The 24,870-nt window shown below is 39.8% G+C and overlaps 1 protein-coding gene across 1 annotated transcript; it reads left to right on the top strand.

Annotated features, from left to right (window-relative positions):
- Positions 1 to 2,812: 2,812 nt before the first annotated feature.
- LOC129862713 (protein FAM200C-like) lies at positions 2,813 to 10,537 on the top strand. Its single transcript, XM_055934612.1, has 7 exons — positions 2,813 to 3,047; positions 5,720 to 5,869; positions 6,211 to 6,333; positions 6,599 to 6,764; positions 7,383 to 7,474; positions 7,568 to 7,625; positions 7,739 to 10,537. Exons 1-7 carry the CDS (start codon positions 2,994 to 2,996, stop codon positions 9,292 to 9,294), a joined length of 2,199 nt encoding a protein of 732 aa, XP_055790587.1. The 5' UTR covers positions 2,813 to 2,993; the 3' UTR covers positions 9,295 to 10,537.
- The last annotated feature ends 14,333 nt before the right edge of the window (positions 10,538 to 24,870 follow it).

Here is a 24,870-nt window from a genome sequence, read left to right as displayed (position 1 = left end):
ATAATTTGACTTTTTCCCTGTACAACATACAGTACCACTCAAAAGTTTGGACACACCTTCTCATTCAATGTTTTATTTATTTATTTTTACTAATTTCTACATTGTAGAATAATAGTGAAGACATCAAAACTATGAAATAACACATATGGAATCATGTGTGTAACCAACAAAGTGTTAAAAAAATCTAAATATATTTTATATAGTAGCCACCCTTTGCCTTGATAACAGCTTTGCACACTCTTGGCATTCTCTCAACTAGCAAATCGCTGTTGACTTTTTCCAAATTTTGTTACGTTACAGCCTTATTCTAAAATGTATTAAATTGTTTTTTCCCCCTCATCAATCTACACACAATACCCCATAATGACATCACAATACCCCATAATGACAAAGCAAAAACAGGTTGGTAGAATTGTTTGCAAAAAAAAAAAACTAACACTGAAATATCACATTTACATAAGTATTCAGACCCTTTACTCAGTACTTTGTTGAAGCACCTTTGGCAGCGATTACCGACTCAAGTCTTCGGTATGACGCTATTTCGGTATGACGCTGTTTAGGCCCTAAACAGTTCATTCTGTGAGACTAGCAACTCCCAATGCAAGGCCACAAAGAGTACTGCCCTACAAATAATATATGGACTACCAGATATGTGACACCTCCTCTATTTTCATCTTCAGCTTTGGAGGGGAGTTTGACAATGACACTTATGCAGAACAACATGCAAAGCAATAGTAGATCAACCAAAAAAGTTACTCAATGTGCAACAAATGAGGACACACACACATACACAAAACTATAATGCATGTTGAGGAAAATCAGTTTGCTGGGATCCTGCTGTCAAAATCAAAGCAACTAACACACTAACAATTCCATAGATATTATACTCAGCCGGTTCACGATAATGTACCCTCTTCTGTCTCTTTAAGGGGCAATCTGCACTTGCTACATCCATTTTTTGGATGTATAAATTAATATGTACCCATTGATTCTTGAAGAATATAATTTATAAATGCCTCATGAGCTTAGTTCAACTATGCTACCCCATCAGAACCCAAAATATAACCTTTTTTTACTCCAATGTTCATAAACTAAGTAGCCTCAAAACATGTTTAAAATTATAATTTTGATTTCATGGCTGGTCAGTCCTTGCATCCATACCTCTGTCTATGAATTGAGAGTGGTTACATTTCTCCCTCAGCCGTTTACTAAAACAGGGGCAGCGAAAAAACACTCTGTTATTGTTTCCACTGCTGATTGCCCCTTTAAAGGCTTGCACATATTTCTAAGCAATGGATTAGATAAGCAGATACAGTCAGAGAGGAGAGAAGTCACCCACATACACCCATAATGCATGATAACCTCATGAGTTTGAGGAGGTTTTACAAAGACATTGCAGTGCCCTCTCCTGGTAAATACTTTCTATTACCGATTACCATGTTCAAAATATACAGCATAGTACAGTAGGGCCTGTAATGGTATTTATTTTAGCAACTTCCATAGTTGCATTCCTATCCAAGATACAAAACTGCTGTTTTCATGTTTTACATATTGTGATTTAAAAGCTGTGATTACAATTTTACAAATGTTACCACCATATTAATTAAAATCCACACCAAAATAGAAACACATAGCTATCTCAAGCATAGTAGTTGTATAGGTACCGTTAGTCTTGAATAGGACACACGTTGGTGATCTGACTAGATCCTACGAAAGGCTTTTGTAGAGATGCACTTAGAGATGCAAGAGACTCTTTCATTGAAAAATAAAAAATGTAAATAAATATATTGGCTTGGTGATGAATATAAATTTTCACTAAGGTAATTTGTTGCTGGTTCATAATTGCCATAGGTGTAAGTGTTTCTTGTTCTGACAGAGAGAGAAGGTGCTCTTTGGTGGTAGCGGGAGGCACAATGGTGTGTTCTTCTGCTTCAGGGATCTTGCGTCTCTATGCAGGAAGAGTAAGGGAGAAGTACCCCATCACGGTGTGCATATACAATGCTCCCTTCACTGTAAACCAAATAAACTCACTCTACCTACCGGTTCTAATAAAAGGGAAAATTGTATGAGATTGTCGGGCATCTTCATATTGCTTGAGATGCTGATTATTGGTAAATGAAATAAGTGTACACACATTAAATAGGGTGTAATGTTTATTGAGCATATGTACATTAGGACAACAATGTCATGTGTTTAGGTTACGTTGAAATGTACTGATAAACAAAGAATTCTATGAAATGAATTTGCCGCTGCCTTGTCAACAGGTATCCTATTAATTAATTTCAAAATAAGGCCTTTTAAATAATACAACAATTAGGTGGTTGCTTGGGTTTGTCCTGTTTCACACATGTACCAGTGTGTAGTATACACGTGTGAAATGGAAATGTACTTTTTGCATATGCCAAATCCCCCCCGAGACACCCTCGAAGAGTGGGGTCAAGGCTGCGAGGAGGGGAGCTCAAACATCTCTGCTGTAGATAGATAAGTAAATAATAGTTCTGGTTTCATTTGTTTTTTCTTTAGAAATCATTGCAATGATTTCTGATTATGTAATCAATTGATGTATTAAATATGTTTAAGATAATCTCCGGATTACAGAATGTTACAAACTGGTTACTTTTATAAAAAATAATCAAATAAAAAGACTGACAAAAAACATTTGTTTGAACTTAGAATTGTACATAATACATCACTCCCCCCCCCCCCCAGAAATACATCGCACCCCAGTTGTTTCATGGCAGCGTCATGTTTTGTGACTGCAATGCCTGTTTAACGGCAGTGAGCGTTTCTGACCAGAGATGACGCTATTGAGAATATATTTTGTTTTAGTCCCGTTTCCCTCCATGGTTTCTCCTCTCCGCGGGTAACTTGGCTTTTGGCTCAGTTCATTATACAGTCCCATATTCTTCCTTCATTAGGGCATCTCTCTGCCTTTGGACTGAATATAAATTACACCGACACACAAGAGAAAAGTTAAACTTTCGTAGGGCGAGATGGACATGAAAAAGAGGATCCACTTGGAACTAAGAAACAGGACCCCATCTGATGTAAGTCGTGACTTTTAAACCAAACCTTTAGTTTTCTGGCTAGCTTGCTACTTTTTTGCTTTCCAAGTGACCTGTGTAACTAATGGTGACCACATGGGCTTAATGTTTCTCATTTATTAATAGAGCAGAAAATACTTAACTGTAACAAGCTACATTACACTGTCCCCGTTGGGGCGTGAGGGGGAACAAGACAATATTCAATGGTTACTTTCGAAAGGCGATTATTTTTTGCTTTCTGGCATTATTGCAGTGTTAACAGTTTCACAGTCACTGGGTAGATGTTGCACAAACACGGTTCGAATGCAACAACGTTGTCTCAATTATTTGTTAACTTCTACATCTGTGTTGTTGGAGACGTGTTTTTCCACGATGCGTTAGACATTGACGGAGTGGTTTATTTTTTATAGACCTTGGTAGCCATGTTTGCTGCTAGTGTAACGGATGTGAAATGGCTAGCTGTTGTCGATGTGTGCAGAGGGTCCCTGGTTCGCGCCCGTGTCGGGGCGAGGGGACGACGTAAAGTTACTACTGTTACACTAGCATAAATTCTAAATGGGGCGCCCTTTATTACAATGCACTTAAATCCACAACAATAATCAAAAATTAAGTTTATACCCCATGCCCCTACTTTTGTGATATAATTTGAGATTATTCCCCACAGCTACCACGAAAGCAAACCAAATACTTATTGAAACTGGCAAACCTCCACGTTCAGATTCGGTATTTTGTATGTTAATAATTTAAAATGTCTAATGCTTAGGCTACCGACAATATCCGAATAACGTGTTGGTCGTCGGGTTGTGCAATAGCCTGCCTGAATGACACGAGACAGAGGAAACTGCGTTCGGTGCGTGGGTTGCTAAAACTCGACGTTGACGCTCTCTGGTTTTCATGCAAACATTGATAAAAGTATTCTACATTGAAAGTAAATTTTAAGGGATTTGTAAGAAATACCATTGTAAATAACACAAGCATATTGCTATTACATTGTTATAACTAACTTCTTTCTAAAAAACAGGGTTTCTCACAAGCAGAAACTGAGACACACACACACCAGAGACAGATGGCTGACACAGAACATTCATAAACACTGATAAGGCAGGAAAGGCCTTGAGCAAGAGTGCTTGGGTCTGCATTTCACGAAATAATGAGACACACACATAACCAAGGACTGAGGGCTGACGTAAACCTTTCATAAACACCGATTAGATAGGAACATCTGCGCACACACCTAAATCTCCTGTTTTAGCTGAACATTTGGTAACAAAGAACTTTTGATACAAGACTCAGAAGGATGACGCACAGCTCATCCGGACCAATCTGAGAAGACAACAACCTGATCAGGACCAACCAGAAAACCAGATCTACCAGACTCTACCTACTTTCTGTGCTGTATAAAATGACTATGTATTTCTGTTATCTGGGCTCTGTCTGCAGGTTCCTTACGAGCTGAATGAACGAGTCCATGCATGTTTGTATCAGATATCTTTACCTCTGAATAAAACTGCTTTTTATTATACGAATATCCACCCTGTCCAGAGTCTCTACTTCGTCTCAGTTCTCCAGTAAACTTGTGTCATCAACAGATGATTTTACGCAATTACTGCATGTAAACAGTCATCCATCTCCGGAGAGTTTAGAGAACTCTGCATACTGTATCTCAGGAATCGCCATGTTGTCATTCTGCCGTCTTTGAAGCTCTGGCGAAATGAGGCTCCATCTTTGTTTGACTAATTTCCGTTCTGAATATTTCCTTCGACGTTTACGAAACGGTGATATAATGTAACAAACTGTCATATCGGTCGTTCGCTCGACGACTAGGCGATCAATTTCCCCAATAAATTCGATTTTAAAATTAAAAAGTGCATCTTTACAGGGTATATTCGCAATCCTTTCCATTGCTGTAGGGTAGGTAATGGTGGGCAGTCAAGCTTCTCTTGCATGTCCTCAACTGCACAGCAGCGCTTAAAAGGGCAATGGCTAGCCTGTAGCGAGCTTGCTAACAAAAAGCATAGCATGTGTCATTAGTGACTGAACAGCGGGCAAGTGAGGGTAGAACTGTATTGTGCGGTTCTTCCTCGTGGCAGCTGGTTTAAAGAAACAACCGCGGTGCCTCGACATAAAACATCATGCAACCAAATACCTTTATTGATGACTCCACTCGACAGCCTTATCAATGTTTCACTTTGCATCAATGTTTCACTTTGCATCAATGTTTCACTTTGCATCAATGTTTCACTTTGCCAATGTGCAAACCATGATATTTGACGTTCAGCGTCAACTTTCTTCAACCCTTTTATCGAGTTTTGGTTGCGTAACGACTGTCCCTCACGTGAACTTTTTAAACGATGAGGTTTGGTTGTGAGGAATTGAAAGGTTGCAAGTATTCATACATAAATCAGGAAAACGTCAGAATAACAACCACTCCTGTCATTGAGATCCATATTTTGTGTATTGACCTTTTTCAATCGTAGTTTGTTGTATTAATGCCGCAAATGTTGTTGTCAACATGTAACCATTCTTAACAGATTTTCCCACACCATTTTTGCATATATGCGTAAAATAACGCTTTTATAATATGTGTGCATTCTCAGTTTTAGTGTTTGTAGTGCATCTGTAAACAATGCATACATATGCTTTTCTTTGAATTACAATTTTACAAATTTTTATAGGTACGAGAATTTGTCCTGGATAACTGCAGATCAAATGAAGGGAAAATTGAAGGTCTCACAGCAGAATTCGTCAATCTGGAATTCCTCAGTTTGCTAAACGTTGGCCTAATCTCAGTCTCCAACCTTCCCAAACTTGGGAAACTCAAAAAGGTACTGTTTTTTTTTACACAAGTTACTTAGTTACAGTATTGTAATGACCTGACTAGATCATAAAGGAGCAATTGTCCAGACAGAAAAACGTTTTTTGTTGACTCCTTTAAATAAATAAAAACCTGTAAATTCTGCCTGGGGGGTATAGAAAGAGCCATTGTATGCATTCCTAATGGCAACCTATTCCATATATAGTGCACTATTGAGGGCCCTTGTCAAAAGTAGTGCACTGTTATGTAAGGAATAGGGTTCCATTTAGGGCATAGTCATTGTTTTCTGAAAGACTGTTACTTGCTTGGGAGTTTTTTTGTTGTTGACAGAGGTGACTGATTATGTTGCAGTTGGAACTCAGTGACAATAGAATCTCTGGTGGCCTTGACGTGCTAGCAGAGAAACTCCCCAACCTCAAACATCTAAATCTAAGCGGGAACAAACTGAAAGACATCAGTATGTTGGAACCTTTGGTAGGTACACCAAACTCCCGGTAGAGCACAATACAGTGCGACACCATCTCATTGTCTCAGGCTATGCCTCAAATGACACTATACCTTGTATAGTTGGCAGGCAGATTTGTTTTATACTAATTTCTGATTTGTTTCCCTATGTGGCTCTAGTCAAAATTTGTTTGCTAGCCTATATGGGCAAAAGGTGGGCTCTAAAATCAAATTAGGGTGTGAAAAAACACTGGCTGAATAAATCTAACTACCCTACACCCATTTGGTACCACAGAAAAAGCTGGACAGCCTGAAGTCTCTGGAACTGTTCAGCTGTGAGGTGACCAACCTGAACGACTACAGGGAGAGTGTGTTCAAGCTGCTCCCTCAGCTTACCTACCTGGACGAGTACGATGTGGAGGACCGAGCGGCATCCGACTCGGACGGTGTGGACGATGACGGTGGGCATCCATTTTTTTGTGTGTTTTGAGGGAATGTGCAGATGTGAGTTGAATGGGGGTCTTCTGTAGCTCAGTTGTTAGCCCATGACGCTTGCAGAGTTAGGATAGTAGGTTTGATTCCCGGGATCACCCATACATAAAATGTATGCTCGCGTGACTACGTCGCTTTGAATAAAAGCATATGGCATATTATATATTACAATCCATATTAGTATATTGTGGGTGTTTTGTCATGCAAGGGAATTTTATTGTGTATTTGTACGGTTTGCCGGCATGTGATAACTGACAATGGATGTGATTAGATATTTATTAGGATCTTTTAGTCCTCAGTTGGACTAATCTACCAAGAGTCCTTAAACATAAAAATACAATTTATAATATGATCACATAACACACTTTTGCAAACAGACATAATACACTGACATTGACCAGATAAATACTCTTTAACACTCTGAAAAGAGAGATTGATTCCTTCATCTACCATAGTCCTGCACAACCTTCCAATGTATTATATCTAAATGGTTCTAACGTATTGTTTGAATTTCTATATTGAAAGGTTTTTGGATAAATTATTTAATTGCTCTGAATCAAAATGTGATGTATTTATTTTGTTTTTAGAAGATGAGGAGGGAGAGGAGGAAGACTTTGATGAGGAGGATGATGACGAAGGAGTAGAAGGAGAGAAAGATGAGGTCAGCGGCGATGAGGAGGTAAACCCCTTTTTGCTTTGTTTGACTCAATAGTTTTAAAGATCAACAGGGGGCATATTGTTGATTCTGACCTGCTCTGTCCCTTCTCTCCAGGAGGAAGACATTGGCATTGATGGTGAAGTTGAAGATGAGGAGGACGAGGATGAAGAGGGTATGTCATTGTCATACTTTTTGTCACAAGCTCATGTCCGAAACTCATGTTAAAAAGTTTAACTTTGGGATACTTTACTAAGTACAGTGTAATAACTATCTCACTTCCCCTAGATTCTAGTGTACCCATCAACAAACCGATCCTCACAGCATCGTACGAAGTTGCTTACCTGATCGCAAAGCAGGGCAAACCAGACACCATTGGTGAAACACTCATAAAACCAGCTGTGTTGAAGATGGCGAATATCATGCTGGGAAAAGAGGCTGAAGTTAAGTTATCCCAAATTCCTCTTTCAAATGACACCATCAGCGACAGAATAGAGGACATGAGCAAAGACATCTTGGCTCAAGTAGTTGCAGATCTGATTTCAAGCCCGGCAAAATTCAGCCTTCAACTCGACGAGACCACAGACGTTTCCAATCTAAGCCAGCTTGCTGTATTCGTGCGCTATGTGAAAGACGACGTGATAAAGGAAGATTTTTTATTTTGTAAGCCTCTTACAACAACAACTAAGGCAGCCGATGTGAAGAAACTTGTGGATGACTTCTTCAAAGACAACAATCTTTCGTGGGATATGGTTTCTGCAGTTTGTTCGGACGGAGCTCCAGTCATGCTGGGAAGAAAGTCTGGTTTTGGTGCGCTAGTGAAAGCCGATGCACCACACATCATTGTTACGCATTGTATTCTGCACAGGCATGCGTTGGCAACAAAAACCTTGCCTCCAAAACTGGCAGAAGTACTAAAAATTGTAGTGGAATGCGTGAACTATGTGCGAACTAGTGCTCTGAGGCACCGCATCTTCAGTGAGCTGTGTAAAGAAATGGGCTCTGAATTCGAGGTACTTCTGTACCATTCTAACGTTCGGTGGTTATCCCAGGGACAGGTGCTGAATCGTGTTTTTGCCGTGCGTGTGGAATTAGCCCTGTTTTTGCAAGAGCACCAACATTGTCATGCAGATTGCTTCAAAAATTCTGAGTTCATTCTCATTTTAGCGTACATGGCTGATATCTTCGCAGCTCTCAATCATCTCAATCAAAAGATGCAAGGCGGTGGAGTCAACATCATCGAAGCGGAGGAAAACCTGAAGGCTTTTCAAAAAAAGCTATCGTTATGGAAACGACGAACAGAGAACGATAACTTCGCAAACTTTCCCCTGCTGGACGACTGTGTAAGTAAGATCGAAGATGTATCTGGAATCGGAGACATTTCTGTACCCGCGGAACTGAAGCAAGCAATTGCCACGCACTTAGATGAGCTTGCAAAGTCTCTCGACGGATACTTCCCTACAAGAGAGTCATATCCAGCATGGGTGAGGCAGCCGTTCACGTTTAGTGTTGAGACAACAGATGTCAATGATGAATACCTCGATGAAATCATTGAAATTCAGCATAGCCAGGTTCAACAGCAACTCTTCAGAACAACAACGCTTTCAACGTTTTGGTGTCAACAAATGGTAACGTACCCTGTTATTGCTAAGAAAGCTCTGGAGATTTTCATACCGTTTGTTACAACATATCTTTGCGAGCAATCCTTTTTGAGGATGCTGGACATAAAAATGAAGAAAAGGAACAGACTTTGTTGCGAAAATGACATGAGAATGGCACTTGCCAAGGTGAAGCCGCGCATTTCTGAACTGGTCTCTGAAAGGCAACAGCAGAAGTCACACTGATTTGCAGTAAATATTCATTATTTTGTTTTTGTGTGAAAATCATATTTTGATGATTTAGTTCTTTGAACATGCGGTGTTGATGTTGATGCACGGTTCATTTTGTGCACCAGTAAAATATTTACTTATGATTTGAATTTGAAAAAATCATTTTATTTTTCCAATTAAGAAGGGTTCGGTGAATGCGCATATGAAACTGGTGGGGTTCAGTACCTCCAACAAGGTTAAGAACCACTGCGCTACAAGCTTGGCACACCTGTATTTGGGGAGTTTCTCCCATTCTTCTCTGCAGATCCTCTCAAGCGCTTTCAGGTTGGATGGGGAGCGTTGCTGCACAGCTATTTTCAGAGAAGTCCGGGCTCTGGCTGTGCCACTCAAGGACATTGAGACTTGTCCCGAATCCACTTCTGCGTTGTGTCTTGGCTGTGTGCTTAGGGTCGTTGTCCTGTTGGAAGGTGAACCTTTGCCCCAGTCTGAGCGCTCTGGAGCAGGTTTTCATCAAGGATCTCTCTACTTTGCTCCGTTCAGCTTTCCCTCGATCCTGACTAGTCTCCCAGTCCCTGCCACTGAAAAACATCCCCACAGCATGATGCTGCCACCACCACGCTTCAAAGTACAGATGGTGCCATGTTTCCTCCAGACGTGATGCTTGGCATTCAGGACAAAGAGCTCAATCTTGATTTCATCAGACTAGAGAATCTTGTGCCTTTTGACAAACTCCAAGCGGGCTGTCATGTGCCTTTTACTGAGGAGTGGCTTCCGTCTGGCCACTCTACCATAAAGGCCTGATTGGTGGAGTGCTGCAGAGATGATTGTCCTCCTGGAAGCTTCTCCCATCTCCATAGAGGAACACTGGAGCTCTGTCAGAGTGACCATCATTAAATGCTGCAGACATTTTTGGGTACCCTTCCCCAGATCTGTACCTCGACACAATCCTGTCTCGGAGCTCTATGGACAATTCCTTTGACCTCATGTCTTGGTTTTTGCTCTGACATGCACTGTCAACTGTGAGACCTTATATAGACAGGTGTGTGCCTTTCCAAATCATGTACAATCAATTGTATTTACCACAGTTGGACTCCAACTCTAATCAACATCTCAAGGATGATCAATGGAAACAAGATGCATCGGAGCTCATTGTCAAGTCTCATAGCAAAGGGTCTGAATACTTATGTAAATAAGGTTTATTTATTTTAACTATTTTTTTCATTTGCAAAAATTAAAAAAACTTGTTTTCGCTTTGTCATTATGGGGTATTGTGTGTAGATTTTATACATTTTAGAATAAGGCTGTAATGTAACAAAATGTGTAAAAAGTCAAGGGGTCTGAATACTTTCCGAATGCACTGTATGTACATGACGGCAGGGTAAAGAGACTAGGCATCAGGATAGATAATAATCATAATAATACAATAAAACAAAGAACAGAGTAGCAGCAGCAAATGATGTGTAAAAGTGTGCGTGTGTGTATTTTTGTTGTGTTGGTATGCTACGTTTGTGTGTGTAGTGTATGGGAGTGTCAATGTATTGTGTGTGCGTGAGTGTGTATATATAGTTTGGGTACCATTAAATTGACTACTTAGCAGTCTGGCTATTTAGCGGTCTTATGGGTTGGAGGTAGAAGCTGTCTCAGAGCCTTTTGGTGCGAGAGCCGATGTTCTGGTACCATTTGCTGGACGGTAGCAGAGTGAACAGTCTATGGCTTGGGTGGCTGGAGTCTTTGGACATTTTTTGGGCCTTCCTCTGACACCACCTGATATAGAGGTCCTGGTTGCCACGGTGCTCAACCCCAGTGATGTACTGGGCTGTCCGCACCACCCTCTGTAGCGCTTTGCGATCAAGGGCGGTGCATTTGCCATACCAAGAGGTGATGTAGCCAGTCAGCTCTCAATAGTGCAGCTGTAGAACTTTGAGGATCCGAGGGGCCCATACCAAATCTTTTCAGATTCCTGAGGGTGAAGAGGTGGTGCCGTGCCCTCTTCACAACTGTGCAGGTGTGTGTGGACCATGTTCAGTCCTTAGTGATGTGGACGCCAAGGAACTTGAAGCTCACGACCCACTCCACAACAGCCCCGTCGACGTGGATGGTGGCATGCTCTCCCCTTTCTCCTATAGTCCAAGATTAGTTCCTTGGTCTTACTGACATCGAAGGGAAGGTTGTTGTCCTGGCACCACACTGCTAAGTATCTGACCACCTCCCTATAGGCTGATTCATTGCAGTCGGTGATCAGGCCTACCACCGTCGCGTCGTCAGAAAACTTGATGATGGTGTTGGAGTCGTGGGAGGTCACATACTCATGGGTGAGCAAGAAGTACAGGAAAGGAAGCACACACCCCTGCACTCAGAGTGAGTCCATGGAACTTATGTGATTTGTTAAGCCACATTTTACTCCTGAACTAATTTAGGCTTCTCTAAACAAAGAGGCTGAATACTTAGCTAATTTGTATTAATCTTAAAAAATATATACTTTTTTTCCCACTTTGACATTGAGTAGATTGTTGAATAAAAATTATAATTAAATACATTTTAATCCCACTGTAAAAAAAAAAATATATGGAGAAATCCAAGGGGTATACTTTTGCAAGGCAAAACAACAATCTCAGCTCTGCATATTTTTTTACGAAGTAACAGAATCATTATATAATTTATTCTGGAATTGTCCCCCCCAAAAAATCACAACATTCATTTAAAATTAACCCTACAAATAGCAGTGTTGGGCGATTTGGAAAACCATAACCAACAATATAATACTCATAGGAAAAAACGTCATCATTAACTTACAAATCGGTGGATACTATACGATTAGAAAGGTTAAAAATTAATGTAAGACATCCCAGCAGTTAAAAAATATATGGCACGTGGAAATCAAAAGAGGATGGTTTTCGGCGATAGGTGGAATGGGCTGAGAGTAGCAGATGGGTGGGATTATACAGCTCACGATCAGTAAGTTAATACTGAAAACACTATATAGATGTCTGAGTACTATCTATCCAATATGTAATGATGTGTATAATCAAACCATTGTGTGTAAAAGTACCACGTATCTAACAAAAAAGCTCTAAAAACTACAATGTTAAGCAAAGTTACTTTTGTCCTCCGATGGGCCAAAAAAATAAACGTATGCTTACTAAACAAAGCTCTTATCAACAACAAACTAATTAATTACAGATAAAGTTCTGCAGCTCAAATGTGTGTCAAACTATGAGCAGGGACTCCTCGCAAAGCCGGCATGCTTACACCTGGTTTCATTTACACAAATAAGAGCATATCACGCTCTGAAAACGTAGCGTGTCTGGTGAAGCAGGCCAGTTAGACAGCAATGTTCTCATAGTTCAAGCATTCATTCGGTCATGTCTTATCCACTCAAGAGGAGATGAATGGCCTTTCAATCTTCTGTTTGATCCCCGACACAGGGCACAGTCATGTTTTTGTGCCTTCTCTTCATGTGTTCTTTCATGTTCTGCTTATGTCTGAAGCATTTATCACAATAACTACACTTGAAAGGTTTCTTCTCCGTGTGCAGTCTCTGATGACTAATTAATGCCCCTCTGTCACTGAAGCATTTTGGACATGTAGAACACACATGTGGTTTCTCCCCTGTGTGGACCATCCTTATATGGACATTCAAAATTCCAATCGAAGTGAAACATTTGCCACAATCATTACAGGGAAATGGTTTCTCCCCTGTGTGGGTCCTAATATGATGTTTCAGATCCGTAGGAGAGTCAACTTCTACCACAAACTTCACAAAACCTAGTTCTGTGAGTTTCTAAAATGTGACCCATCAAACCTTTTAGGGATTGACAGCATTTTCCACAAACACCAAAAATGTGTTCCTTATCTTTTCTGTGTCTTCGCAAATGTCTCAATAAAGCCCCAAAGGAGTGACAAGGCCTTCCACAAACCTTACAACTAGAACCAGCAGGGCATTCACTAGGTGGCTTCAAATGGGACATCATGTGAGTTTGTATGTGATCCCTCACACTTTCTAGTGATGGACATCTTTTTCCACACACACCACGAATATGTTCCTCATCTTTTCAATGACTTTTCAAATGAGTCAATAATGTACGCATGGAGTGACAAGACCTTCCACACACCTTACAACAAGCACGGATTTGTTCTTTTTCTGTCTGTGTCCTCTTTGATTTGCGCATCTTTAAAGCCGCCAGAGGTCCTCCACTCCACTTCGCGTCAACACTTTCACGGTTTTCATTCTGAGATGCAGAACAGCCTGGATTTACTAAAGAGAGGGCCCAAGAGTCACTGGTTGGTTTTGAAGAGTCCTCATGAGGTTCTGTTTTTATCTGTTTAGTTGAAAAGTCTCTGTTCTTGCATTCTTTACTTTGGGTTTTGTTAAGATGTGAGGACTGAGTTGGATACTCATCATACTCACTTTTCACACAGGGAAAAGTGGTATTATATTCCAGCTTTTGGCTGGTCCTGAGTGCCACCTGTTCCTCTTTAATCTGTGTGGACTTGGAGTCATCTTTCCCCAGACCGGGGCTCCTTTCCTGCTCACAGTGCTGCTGCTCGGGGGGAACCTCCTCTTCAATGGCATTGAGCTGTTGTCGGTCTGAAGGGAAAAATAAATGATTAATTAGCTAAAATTCGAACACTGAAATGATATAGGCGTGTCTGTAAAACCTTGGAGTCGTCATAGTAATGACATGGCAAACCCTGGCTGTGACCCCACGCTCCGGTGTCTCGGGGAGTGGGATAAAAGAAAAAAACATGTCCAATTTACACATGCGTCTAAATTACACACTTGTAAATATAATAGGGAAAATACAGTATAAGCACCCACCCCCAAAATGTGGAGTGAGACTATGGCTTTAACCAGGACTTGGGAAGAACAGAAATGTTAACTTCTGAATAATCAAACACTTTATTTTGGGAAGGAAAATAATAAGTTATGTTTAACCATTGTTTTATTAATGCAGCTCCAAAAAGCCAGCTGACTGCAAATCAGGGGAAGTCCACAGCCCAGGATCTTTTGACTTGTTTTGGGTCCGACTCCGAGAGTAAACACAAAATTGGTCTGCCTTTGGGGCCAAGCACCTGAACCCCATGTCTAGTGGTAATTGAACAACAATCACCGCTAGACATGCAACCATAGCATTAGGAATTAGAATAGTAATTGAATACCCTTTGTTTGCAGTTTGGATATTGGTTTGATATTTGGAGTTGACACATCAATACCTAGTCGACGGAAGGTCCTATGATGATTAGGGTGATATATCTAGAATCAGATGATGCTAGAGAGCAAGGTACAGCCTTTTTATCTACATTCCGTTTGCAAAAAGTGACTAAATTGGTTTCAATAGGGGGAATATTATGCACTCACGGCTGTCTTAAAAGTGCAATCAGCCGAACCAGGTGTTTACAGACAAAAGTTATTATTATAATTTTTTTTACAATTAAATGATCTAGAGAGCTTAAACCAACTTTGTTATTACCCCACAATAATTACATTTAAAAATGTAATCTTGTTAATTAAAAAACTATTTTTATTTTTGGTAAAAATAAACATAAATAGGCCTACTTGCATGACCTAGAGAGCTAAAATCACTTGTAGCAGTCACTGATGTCCCTAATCCATTATACACCCATTAGAATTCCCATTTTTAAGTTCCCTGATTATAAATACATTTCCGGTCCTAATTATAATTTTTACTGGCTTCCAATCCACATATGCTAGAGATCTAAAGCAAGGTTTCCACTATAAAAATGTGTCGTCGGACATTTGACCGGCAGCGTTTTAATTTACCAGACATTTGAGAAATGTACCGGATTCATATGCATTGGTGCATAACCTGATTAGGGTGTCCACCCACGGTGCTCGGAATGCCAGAAATTACACTTAGATGATGGTAATTCATATTAAAAGAACATCCAAGTCGACGATGCAATGACACGTGTCCTTACTGCTTACTTTGAAGATGCTAGAATAACTGTCCACGTGTACTTTTCCTCAGCCAACAAGACAACGAACAGCAAAATCACTAGCCTATGAATAGGAATAGTAGGTTGAGTAGATTGGACAGTCATACACATTCAGCAGATGTCACAAAGTGCTATACAGAAACCCAGCCTAAAACCCCAAACAGCAGGCAATGAAGCACGGTAGCTAGGAAAAACTCCCTAGAAAGGCAGGAACCTAGGACGAAACCTAGAGAGGAACCAGGCTCTGAGGGATGGCCAATCCTCTTCTGGCTGTGCTGGGTGGAGATTATAACAGTACATGGCCAAGATGTTCAAACGTTCATAGATGACCAGCTCAGGTCCTCCGGGAGGGGAGGGAGAGAATTAGAGGGACAAACGATTGCAGCATAGATACTGGAGGCTGAGACAGGAGGGTTCGGGAGACACTGTGGCCCCATCCGATGATCCCCCCCGGACAGGGCCAACCAGGCAGGATATAACCCCACCCACTTTGCCAAAGCACATTTAACACACGATTGCATTTAGAATTGTTGCTTGCAATGATTGGGCCTCTAAAAGTGGTGTCTGAAAGATTTTCTGCTAAAAGGCTCTGTATCTGTATCCTGTTAATGGGTTAATTTGCAACATTTAGTGGAAATAAATTGGTGCGTGTATATTTGTTATGCATCTTATTTATCGCACGCAACAATTTAATTCCACGAAATTATGCAAATTAACACAGACCGATAAGCATGACATCAAATGTATTTACATCAACTGGTATTTATATAAAATAATAGGCTAAAAAGCATTATTTCACATTTTTATTCTTCTCCCAGACAATTGGCCAGCAGTGACAATTTTATTTATCGGCTTTTCATTTTTTTTAAAGGCCTGCTAACGGAAACACTGATCTACAGATGTGGTGTGTTCCCTGACCTCTATTTTCAACGCAAATGACTGTTTTCAAAAGTATTCCCTTTTGATTTTCTACAAATATGTTTCCCATTACAGCTGTGGTTATTAATTCATACAGATCTAATTTTCAATAGCTTCCAGTCCAAATGACATATGCATAAAACCACTTGATGTTAGGTCACTGACTTCCTTCCTCAGCCTGGTCTCGTAGACTAGACGTAACATAGTAAATGTACATCCGGGACACTCAAATTTGTATGATATGTTACATTTGGTATTGTTACATAAGACAGGCGGTTACTTAAGGCAAAAACGAAAGTTGCACGTCCATGGGCAACTTTAGCAACCTTTTAGCTACTTTGCATGTTAGCTAACTCGTCCTCTAACCTTAACCTAAATCCTAACATTAGCCACCTAGCTAGAATTCATAACATATATGTTTTGCTAATTTTGGGCTCCTGAGTGGCGCTGGGGTCTAAGGCACTGCATCTCACAACTGGCCGTGATTGGGAGTCCCATAGGGCGGCGCACAATTGGCCCAGTGTCGTCCGGGTTTGGCCGGTGTAGGCCGTCATTGTAAATAAGAATTTGTTCTTAACTGACTTTTTTTTAAACACACGTCTCATATTTACATACAGAATAACACTAAATGATCTGAGATCAGGTTGCCTTCCTCCCTAGTACACTGATTAGAAAATATATTTTTTCCCCCACTGATATTACATGAATATTTACTGTGATATGACTAAATTTCAATAACTCACTGTCCATGAACTACAGATCTACAGACAAGTGTGTTGGGTTCCTTGACCTCTTATCAAAAGGTACTCTTTTTTTCTCCCTTGGTCCTCGTGAAAATAGTTTTCATATTACTGCTTTGGTTACTAATTAACGTACAGACCTACTTTTCTATAGCATTATATCCAACATCCTTTACAATAATTGTACATATTTAACAGTCACCTCCAAAATATTTGTCAGCCTTAATAAAGATGAGCAAAAAAATACTGTACAAAAGTGTGCATTTAAAAAAATATATTGTTTTATACTAACACAACTGGTCATAGAAAGAGATTGTTTAACAAGTCATCTTTTTTTTATTACAAAATTGGTGTCGCTACTGTTTTCAATAGTCTAGCACCCTCTCCTTGCGAGGTTAATGACAAACTTTTTCGAAAATGTTTTACGAGATTGGAGAACACATTGGGAGAAGGGTGTTTTCACACAGTGTTTTCAGAAAGTATTCACACCCCTTAACTTTTCCCACATTTTGTTGTGTTACAAGGAGAATTAAAATGGATTTAATGGTCATTTTTTGTCAACAAATCACACAAAATACTTGAATGTCAATAGGGGAAAAATGGACATGCGCAAACATTTTTGGACACCAATATATCTTGATTATGTAAGGATTAATTCAACCCTGAGTCAATACCTGTTAGAATCATGTTTGGCTGCAATTACAGCTGTGAGTCTCTCTGGGTAAGTCTCTAAGAACTTTCAACACCTGGATTGTGCAAAATGTTCCTTTTATTATTTTCAAAATTCTTCAAGCTCTGTCAAATTGGTTAGTGATCATTGCTAGACAACCATTTCAGGTCTTGCCATAGATTTTCAAGCAGATTTAAGTCAAAACTAACTTGGCCACTCAGGAACATTCACTGTCTTGGTAAGCAACTCAGATTTGGCCTTGTGTTTTAGGTTTATTGTCCTGCTGAAAGGTGAATTCATCTCCCGGTGTCTGGTGGAAAGCAGACTGAACCATGCTTTCCTCTAGGATTTTCCTGTGCTTAGCTCCATTCAGTTTATTCTTATCCTGAAGAACTCCCCAGTCCTTAATGATTACAAGCATACCCATAACATGATGCAGCCACCACCATGCTTGAAAATATGAAGAGTGGTACTCAGTGATGTTGTATTTGTCCCGAACATAATGCTTTGTATTCAGGACATGAAGTTAATTTCTTTGACACATTTTTTGCAGTTTTACTTTAGTGCCTAACTGCAAACAGGGTGCATGTTTTGGTTTCTTTTTATTCTGTACAAGCTTCCTTCTTTTCACTCTGTCATTTAGGTTAGTATTGTGGAGTAACTACAATATTACTCAGTTTTCTCCTATCACAGCTATGAAACTCTAATGTTTTAAAGTCACCATTGGCCTCATGGTTAAATTCCTGAGAAGTTTCCTTCCTTTCCGGCAACTGAATTAAGAAGGACGCCTGTACCTTTGTAGCGACTGGCTGTATTGATACACCATCCAAAATGTAATTAACAACTTCACCATGATCAAAGGGATATAAATATATATTTTTTCCTCCATCTACCAATAGGTACCCTTCTTTGCAAAGCATTGGAAAACCTCCCTGGTCTTTGGTGTTTAATGTGTTTGAAATTCACTGTTGAACTGAGGGACCTTACAGATAATTGTGTTATGTTTGGGGTACAAAGATGAGGTAGTCATTAAAAAAATCACGTTGAAAACTATTATTGCACACAGGTTGAGTTCATACAACTCAAGCAAATTTTTACTCCTGAACTTATTTAGGCTTGCCATAACAAAGGGGTTGAATCCTTATTGACTCGAGAGACAGTTAAGTTTCTCATGTGACCGTAGTTTAAAAAGTCTTGATAGTGCTCAAATAAAAGACGTCATATCTGAATTCCATCTTTATGCACCTTCGCCATTACAGCATTATTTAATCTGCAGTATTCTTATGCTATTTATTCTGTTACCAATATTTAAATGTTAAAATTATCTTCTGATTATAATTACTACTTATCTTTCTAAACATAGCAATGTGAATGCAAAGAGGACTCGGACCACAAAATAGGTGAACTGGCAAAAGAGTTGAGTCCTCATTCAAAGGCAAGGGCAGTATGAATACAAAGAACATAGCTCTTTTGCTTGTTTGTTTTTCTACCCCAGAGTTCACTTTAGAGGACTGAGAGCAGTTATTTTAAAGATCACTATGTGAAAACACCCCAATAGAAGTGATATTCATATAAAACCAGTGAAATAAAAAATGGCAAATCTAAATGGGTGTACATTTGACAAGGGAGGTCAGTCACAAAATATCAAGTGGTTTTAGATGTATATGTCCTTTGGACTGGAAGAAGCTATTTAAAATTAGATCTGTATGTGAATTAATATCCACAGCTGTAATAGGATAAATATTTTTTGAAAATCAAAAGCGGACAAAAAAATTATTTTAATGAAAGGTGTACCTTTTATAAGAGAGGACAAGGAACCCACCACACTTGTCTGTAGATGTGTAGCTCATATGGATAGTGAGCTATTGAAAATAAGACCCATCACAGAAAATATTAATGTAAAATCTGTGAAATTGTATTTCTAACATTGCACTATGGAGGAGGGAGGTCAGGGACCTAATATCAAGTGGTTTTCGATGCATATGTAATTTGGACTGGAAACTATTGAAAATGAGATCTGTATCGGAATTAATAACCAAAATATTTTCAAATGTTTTTTGAAACTCAAAGGTGAGGAATAAAAAATAAAAGTATACCTTGGATAAGAGTGGTAAAATAACCCACCACACTTGTCTGTTGACCTGTAGCTCATACAGTGAGCAATTGAAAATTAGACCTATCACAGGAAAATAATCACGTAAAATCAGTTAAATGAAACATTTTAATGGGTGTACTATGGATGACGGAGGAAAGACACTTAACCTCGAGAGTTTTAGAAGTATTTCATGCGGATAGGAAGCTACTGAAAATAAGATATGTACGTGAATCAATGGCTAAAGCTCTAATTGGACAAATATTTGTAGATAATCAAAGAGGAATTATAAAATAAATAAAATGAGTACTTTTGATATTATGTGAATGAACCCACTGCCCTTGTCTGTAGATCTGTAGCTCATATGGATAAAAATGTATTGAAAGTTAGACCCATCACAATAAATAGGACTACAATCAGGGAAATAGTGAACTGGAATTCTAACGAACTAGCATGGATGATTGGGGTGAGGGGGGGGATTGTCAGATAAGTGACATTATGTGGTTTTACATCTTCATTTTACCTGGATAGGAAATACTTGTAAATGTGTCAAATATATAGCACCGGCCTTAGTAGTTAAGAGGTAACTATTAAACATGTTGGGCCCTTCAGCAACTGGAGGCCCTATGCAGTGTGTATAATCTTCATATAGGGTTCCCAAACACTATTGAATGGCAATGCACATTTTTTTTTGGGGGGGGGGGGGGGGGGGCTTACATGCAATTACCGGTATTGCACATTTACGACGGTCCATAAACCACACGAGGGCCAGAAAAACACTCCTTTTCGGCTCTGTTCAAGAGTTCGACTATCGGAAAAAACAAAGAGTGTACCTTGCGCTCTACCGTCATTTGATTTTATAATCTAGATATACTGTATCACTCTCATCCTAGGACCTTCTGTCGGAGAGCTATTGACTCTGAATATCTAAAGTAAAAACACATTTATGCGGTGAAATGAACTAGCAACTAGCTAACATTAGCTAACGTTCCAAGAACAATACCTTACATGCTACAGTAACGTTATCCCTCAATTGAATGATATACAAACAACATTTACTTATGTCATGTGTATAAAATAAACGTTAATGTGGAAACGTAGAGTAACAAACCTGCTCTATGTAACTGTATCTCTGGTTTAAGGAGGATGTCAAGCAGCTTCTGTAGACGATTGTTCTCCTCTTTTGATAGGCAATCTTTTCCTTGGTAGTCTGTTATTGTTTTTTCAACGGCTCGGAAAAGCTCAGGAACTGCTCTAAATCCCTTGTTGAAAATCAATCCCAACAACTCTATTTTAGCCATTTTGCCCACAGTGCTAAAGCTTGGGAATCAAAGTTCTATTCTGAACATGCGGCCCAATGCCACGTTCACGTGCTAGTCGGAACTTGGAAACTCGGGCATTTCCGAATTGATATTATTCTTCTACGGTATATTGGCAATTGCACAATTTGTTGTGCATCCCGCTACCTACTGTGCGGGATGAACACAGGATTTCCCCACATATACGGTACAAACTACCCAAAAAAACGACAAGGTAGTAAAATGTAAATAAATCAAACAACTTTACTGTTAAAAAATAAACAGATCTGATCCCTATACAGCAGGGGTGTCAAACTCATTCCACGGAGGGCCTAGTGTCTGCAGGTTTTTGTTTTTTCCTTTCAATAAAGCCCTAGACAATCAGGTGTGGGGAGTTCCTAACTAATTAGTGATGTTAATTCATCAATCAAGTATAAGGGAGGAGCGAAAACCCGCAGACACTCGGCCCTCCGTGGAATGAGTTTGACACCTGTGCGGCTCATTGGGAGCCTGGGAGGGCGGGAGTCTTCCAGCGCCAAAACCCCTGGGCAAGTCTTCAGCTGTAAAAATCCTTAAGTCCAGAAAACTTTTCTGCCAGAATAATGTTCAGTTTCTTAGACCTCTTTGAGACTACAGCTATACCGTTTATAAATGTGGCAATGATCACCACAAAATCCACATTTTTAACACACAGGGTATATATTTACTGGCAGCAAACATTTACTACAGCCTGTGGGGCATCCACTACCATATCTTCACTAGCATCACTTGTTTTCTCAATAATTTTTCACATTCATGGAGTGGCCTGTAAGGGAGATTCGATTGGTCACTAACTTTTGCCACCTCAATCTCCTTCACCCTTACAGGGCACTCCAGGATCTCGGGATCATGATCCCCCACCACAATTGCAACACTGTTGTCCTTCTACACACTGATCTTCATTATACCCTGTCAGTCTGAACACTTGAAACAAGTCAAAATCCCTTACAGTTCTTATACTGCAGTGGTTTGGGAACAAAACCGCACACAGCGTATCTTACATAACTAAGCTTCACATGTGCAGGTAGATGCTCTTTATAAAAAAAAACGTATTTTTCTCCATTTGCCTTTCTGACTTCTTCTTTAAGGTTTTATGGCAGACTACACCTATTGGTGTATTGCTGCCACCTACTGTACAGGGTATTGAAACAAAATATTCCATTGCTGGAAGGGAGTACCTGACATCACACAAAAGACACATTTTTTATTTAAAAAAACATTCCACTCTTTCAGTCACATTTCAAATCACATCCCTAAGCAGGCTCAAGTGCCTGTGATGGTGCATTCATAGACAGGACTCCTTGAAATGCCTCTGCTGTAAAATCCCAGAGTGCCTAAAAACATTCACAATGTTGCCTATTTTCACAAATTTCCCCTGTTTGCGCTGTGTATCTCATAACCAATGCAGTAAATGCTTCAAAGCCCACCTTCTTAACATGCAACACGTCAGGATCCCTGTTGACAAGGGAAATTCTCTGTTGTCTCTACTCCTACTACCATTGTTTCTTCAACTTCATCTAATTTCTTTGACTCTTTTCACCGCCCCCCGGATAGGAGACATGCTGGACAGCCCTGAATCTTACCACCGTCTCCTTCACCCTAACAGGACACTTCAGAAATTCGGGAGCATGTTCATACAATACCCCTCTCGTCAACATACACTTGACACGTGACCAAATAATTTGCATTTATCACACTGCATGGGTTTGGGCACGAAAGCTCTCACAGGGGTTTCTCGTGAAACCGAAATACACGCGAGAAGGAAGAGACTCCATCAAAAAACAATAGAATTGATGGAGTGTGCTTCCCCACTCACTAACCACTTGATCCAATTCTTCACATGTATCATTTGCTTTTATCCCTGTGGTGGCACAAGTAACACCCTTGATAGGTGCCTTGCTTCGAAGAGCCTCATTCCAATCCTATATCTTCTTGAGAACATATGAACGCAGCATAAGGGCTAGCACTTTTTTAAACGTTATTCTAGTGACCAGCGCAGAGATTCTTTTGAGGAGATGGAAAACTCCGTTGTGCAAGTTTCCCATGCGTCGTCAATGGGCTGCACGGCGCATTCTGAGTGATTCTGGGACAAGGAGAGCTCTACAAGGAGTGCATTTGAGTCGTCTGTCCCGTGTAGCTTAGTTGGCAGAGCATGGCGCTTGCAACGTAAGGGTAGTGGTTTCAAATCTGATTCATTTCCCCAAGAGGAAATTGTATGGACTCAATACTGTGAGTCGCTCTTTACTAGAGCGTCTGCTAAATTGCTAAAATGAAAATTGGGCGCTAGCTCAAAAACCCAACATTAGCATGCATTTAGCATGCACAAGAAGTAGAACATTACACCTATTTACATAGATGTGAGATAATTAACTACTTCTCTGTAATATCATGTAGCTTTGGAATCGTGACATTACGTACTTTTGAGGAAAATAGGCAGGTTTCTCAATTTATGGTGCTTTCAAGACAACTGGGAGCTCTGAAAAATCCTGACGTCGGTGATCTTCAGCTCTAAAAGTCGGAGCTAAAGAAAGAGGCCAGTATGACGGTTCAAAACGATGTTTCTAGTCGGATCTAGCTTTTTCCCGAGTCTGAGATTTCAGAGTTCCCAGATGTTTGGAACACGGCATAATACCTCTGACCTTGAGAAGGTATTGCTTGACTATTATCTTAGCAACCATGTGACGCAGCATGACAACGTGAACGCGATTGGTCAACACTGATGGGCGGTGCGTTATACGTTAGCTCCTTCATTGCCCATTGGGATTCCTATCTCCTCCTTTCTTTAATATCTCTGACCAGCATCATTAGCGTTGGGTCAAGTATATTTATAACTAACACAAGATACTTAATCTGTGTTATTTACGGTGGGAGCAAATTAAGCATAGTGGACAGAACATGCACGGATGTGGGCAAGGCCAAGCGCGAGCTAGCGGTTTGTAGCAATAGTTTGCATATTTCAGTTAGGGATCGCCTCATATGGGAAGTGCGCGTGTGCATAAACTCATAAACCTTGCACTATTAAACAAATATATTTTAAGCTGCAAAAGTGGGTGGGAAATACTCAGTTGGGTCTCTACCAACCAAATATGATTCGTTTTTGAGGGGAAATGTGTCGCACAGCCTGCAGCTGGCTTTTCACTCCGCCCCATAGCCCCCAATGCAATGGACACTGCAATGGATTTAGGCTTGCCTACGGTCTGGGGACCGAAACACAATCAATAGTTTTTCCAGTACAGTGCTATATTTGTACCGTATAGTGTCCAAGCACCCTATTTTAAGCTGTTTTACCACTGTTAAAGTCCAGCAACAGTTGCTATGACCTAGCTTTTTATTCAAACACCTTTTTTAATTCTAGGGACTCTAGTGAGCAGACTGGACCCCGATTTATGGACACACAGTCAATTGTTTTCCCTGTACAGTGCAAATTGTTTGTGCAATACAATACAAATACAGGAATACTTTGCTTATACATTACAATTCAAAATGTATTTTTTGAACAATAGCACCAAGTCATTTAACAAGAATTATACAATGAACATATATATATTTTTAAGTTATTTTATTTTACCTTTATTTAACTAGGCAAGTCAGTTAAGAACAAATTCTTATTTTCAATGACGGCCTAGGAACAGCCTAATGATTTGGTAAGTATTTAAAATTGTAAAAATTAATTTACTTAAGCTCCAACCATTTCTCAATTTGCTCCACCTTATAATATTCTTCATCTTATATAAAGTAATAATTCTCTTTAGTTTAGATTTTTCCCCAATGTAGTTATACTTAAAAATATATTCTGCATGTTTTATCATGGACAATGCCATTGAGGGCTTCCACCATTTGCATGTAGTCAACTGGGTGGGGATTCCTATGAGTTGG

Source organism: Salvelinus fontinalis, chromosome 9, assembly GCF_029448725.1.
Source record: "Salvelinus fontinalis isolate EN_2023a chromosome 9, ASM2944872v1, whole genome shotgun sequence".
Lineage (NCBI taxonomy): Eukaryota > Metazoa > Chordata > Actinopteri > Salmoniformes > Salmonidae > Salvelinus > Salvelinus fontinalis.
This window is presented reverse-complemented; position numbering and strand designations above follow the sequence as displayed.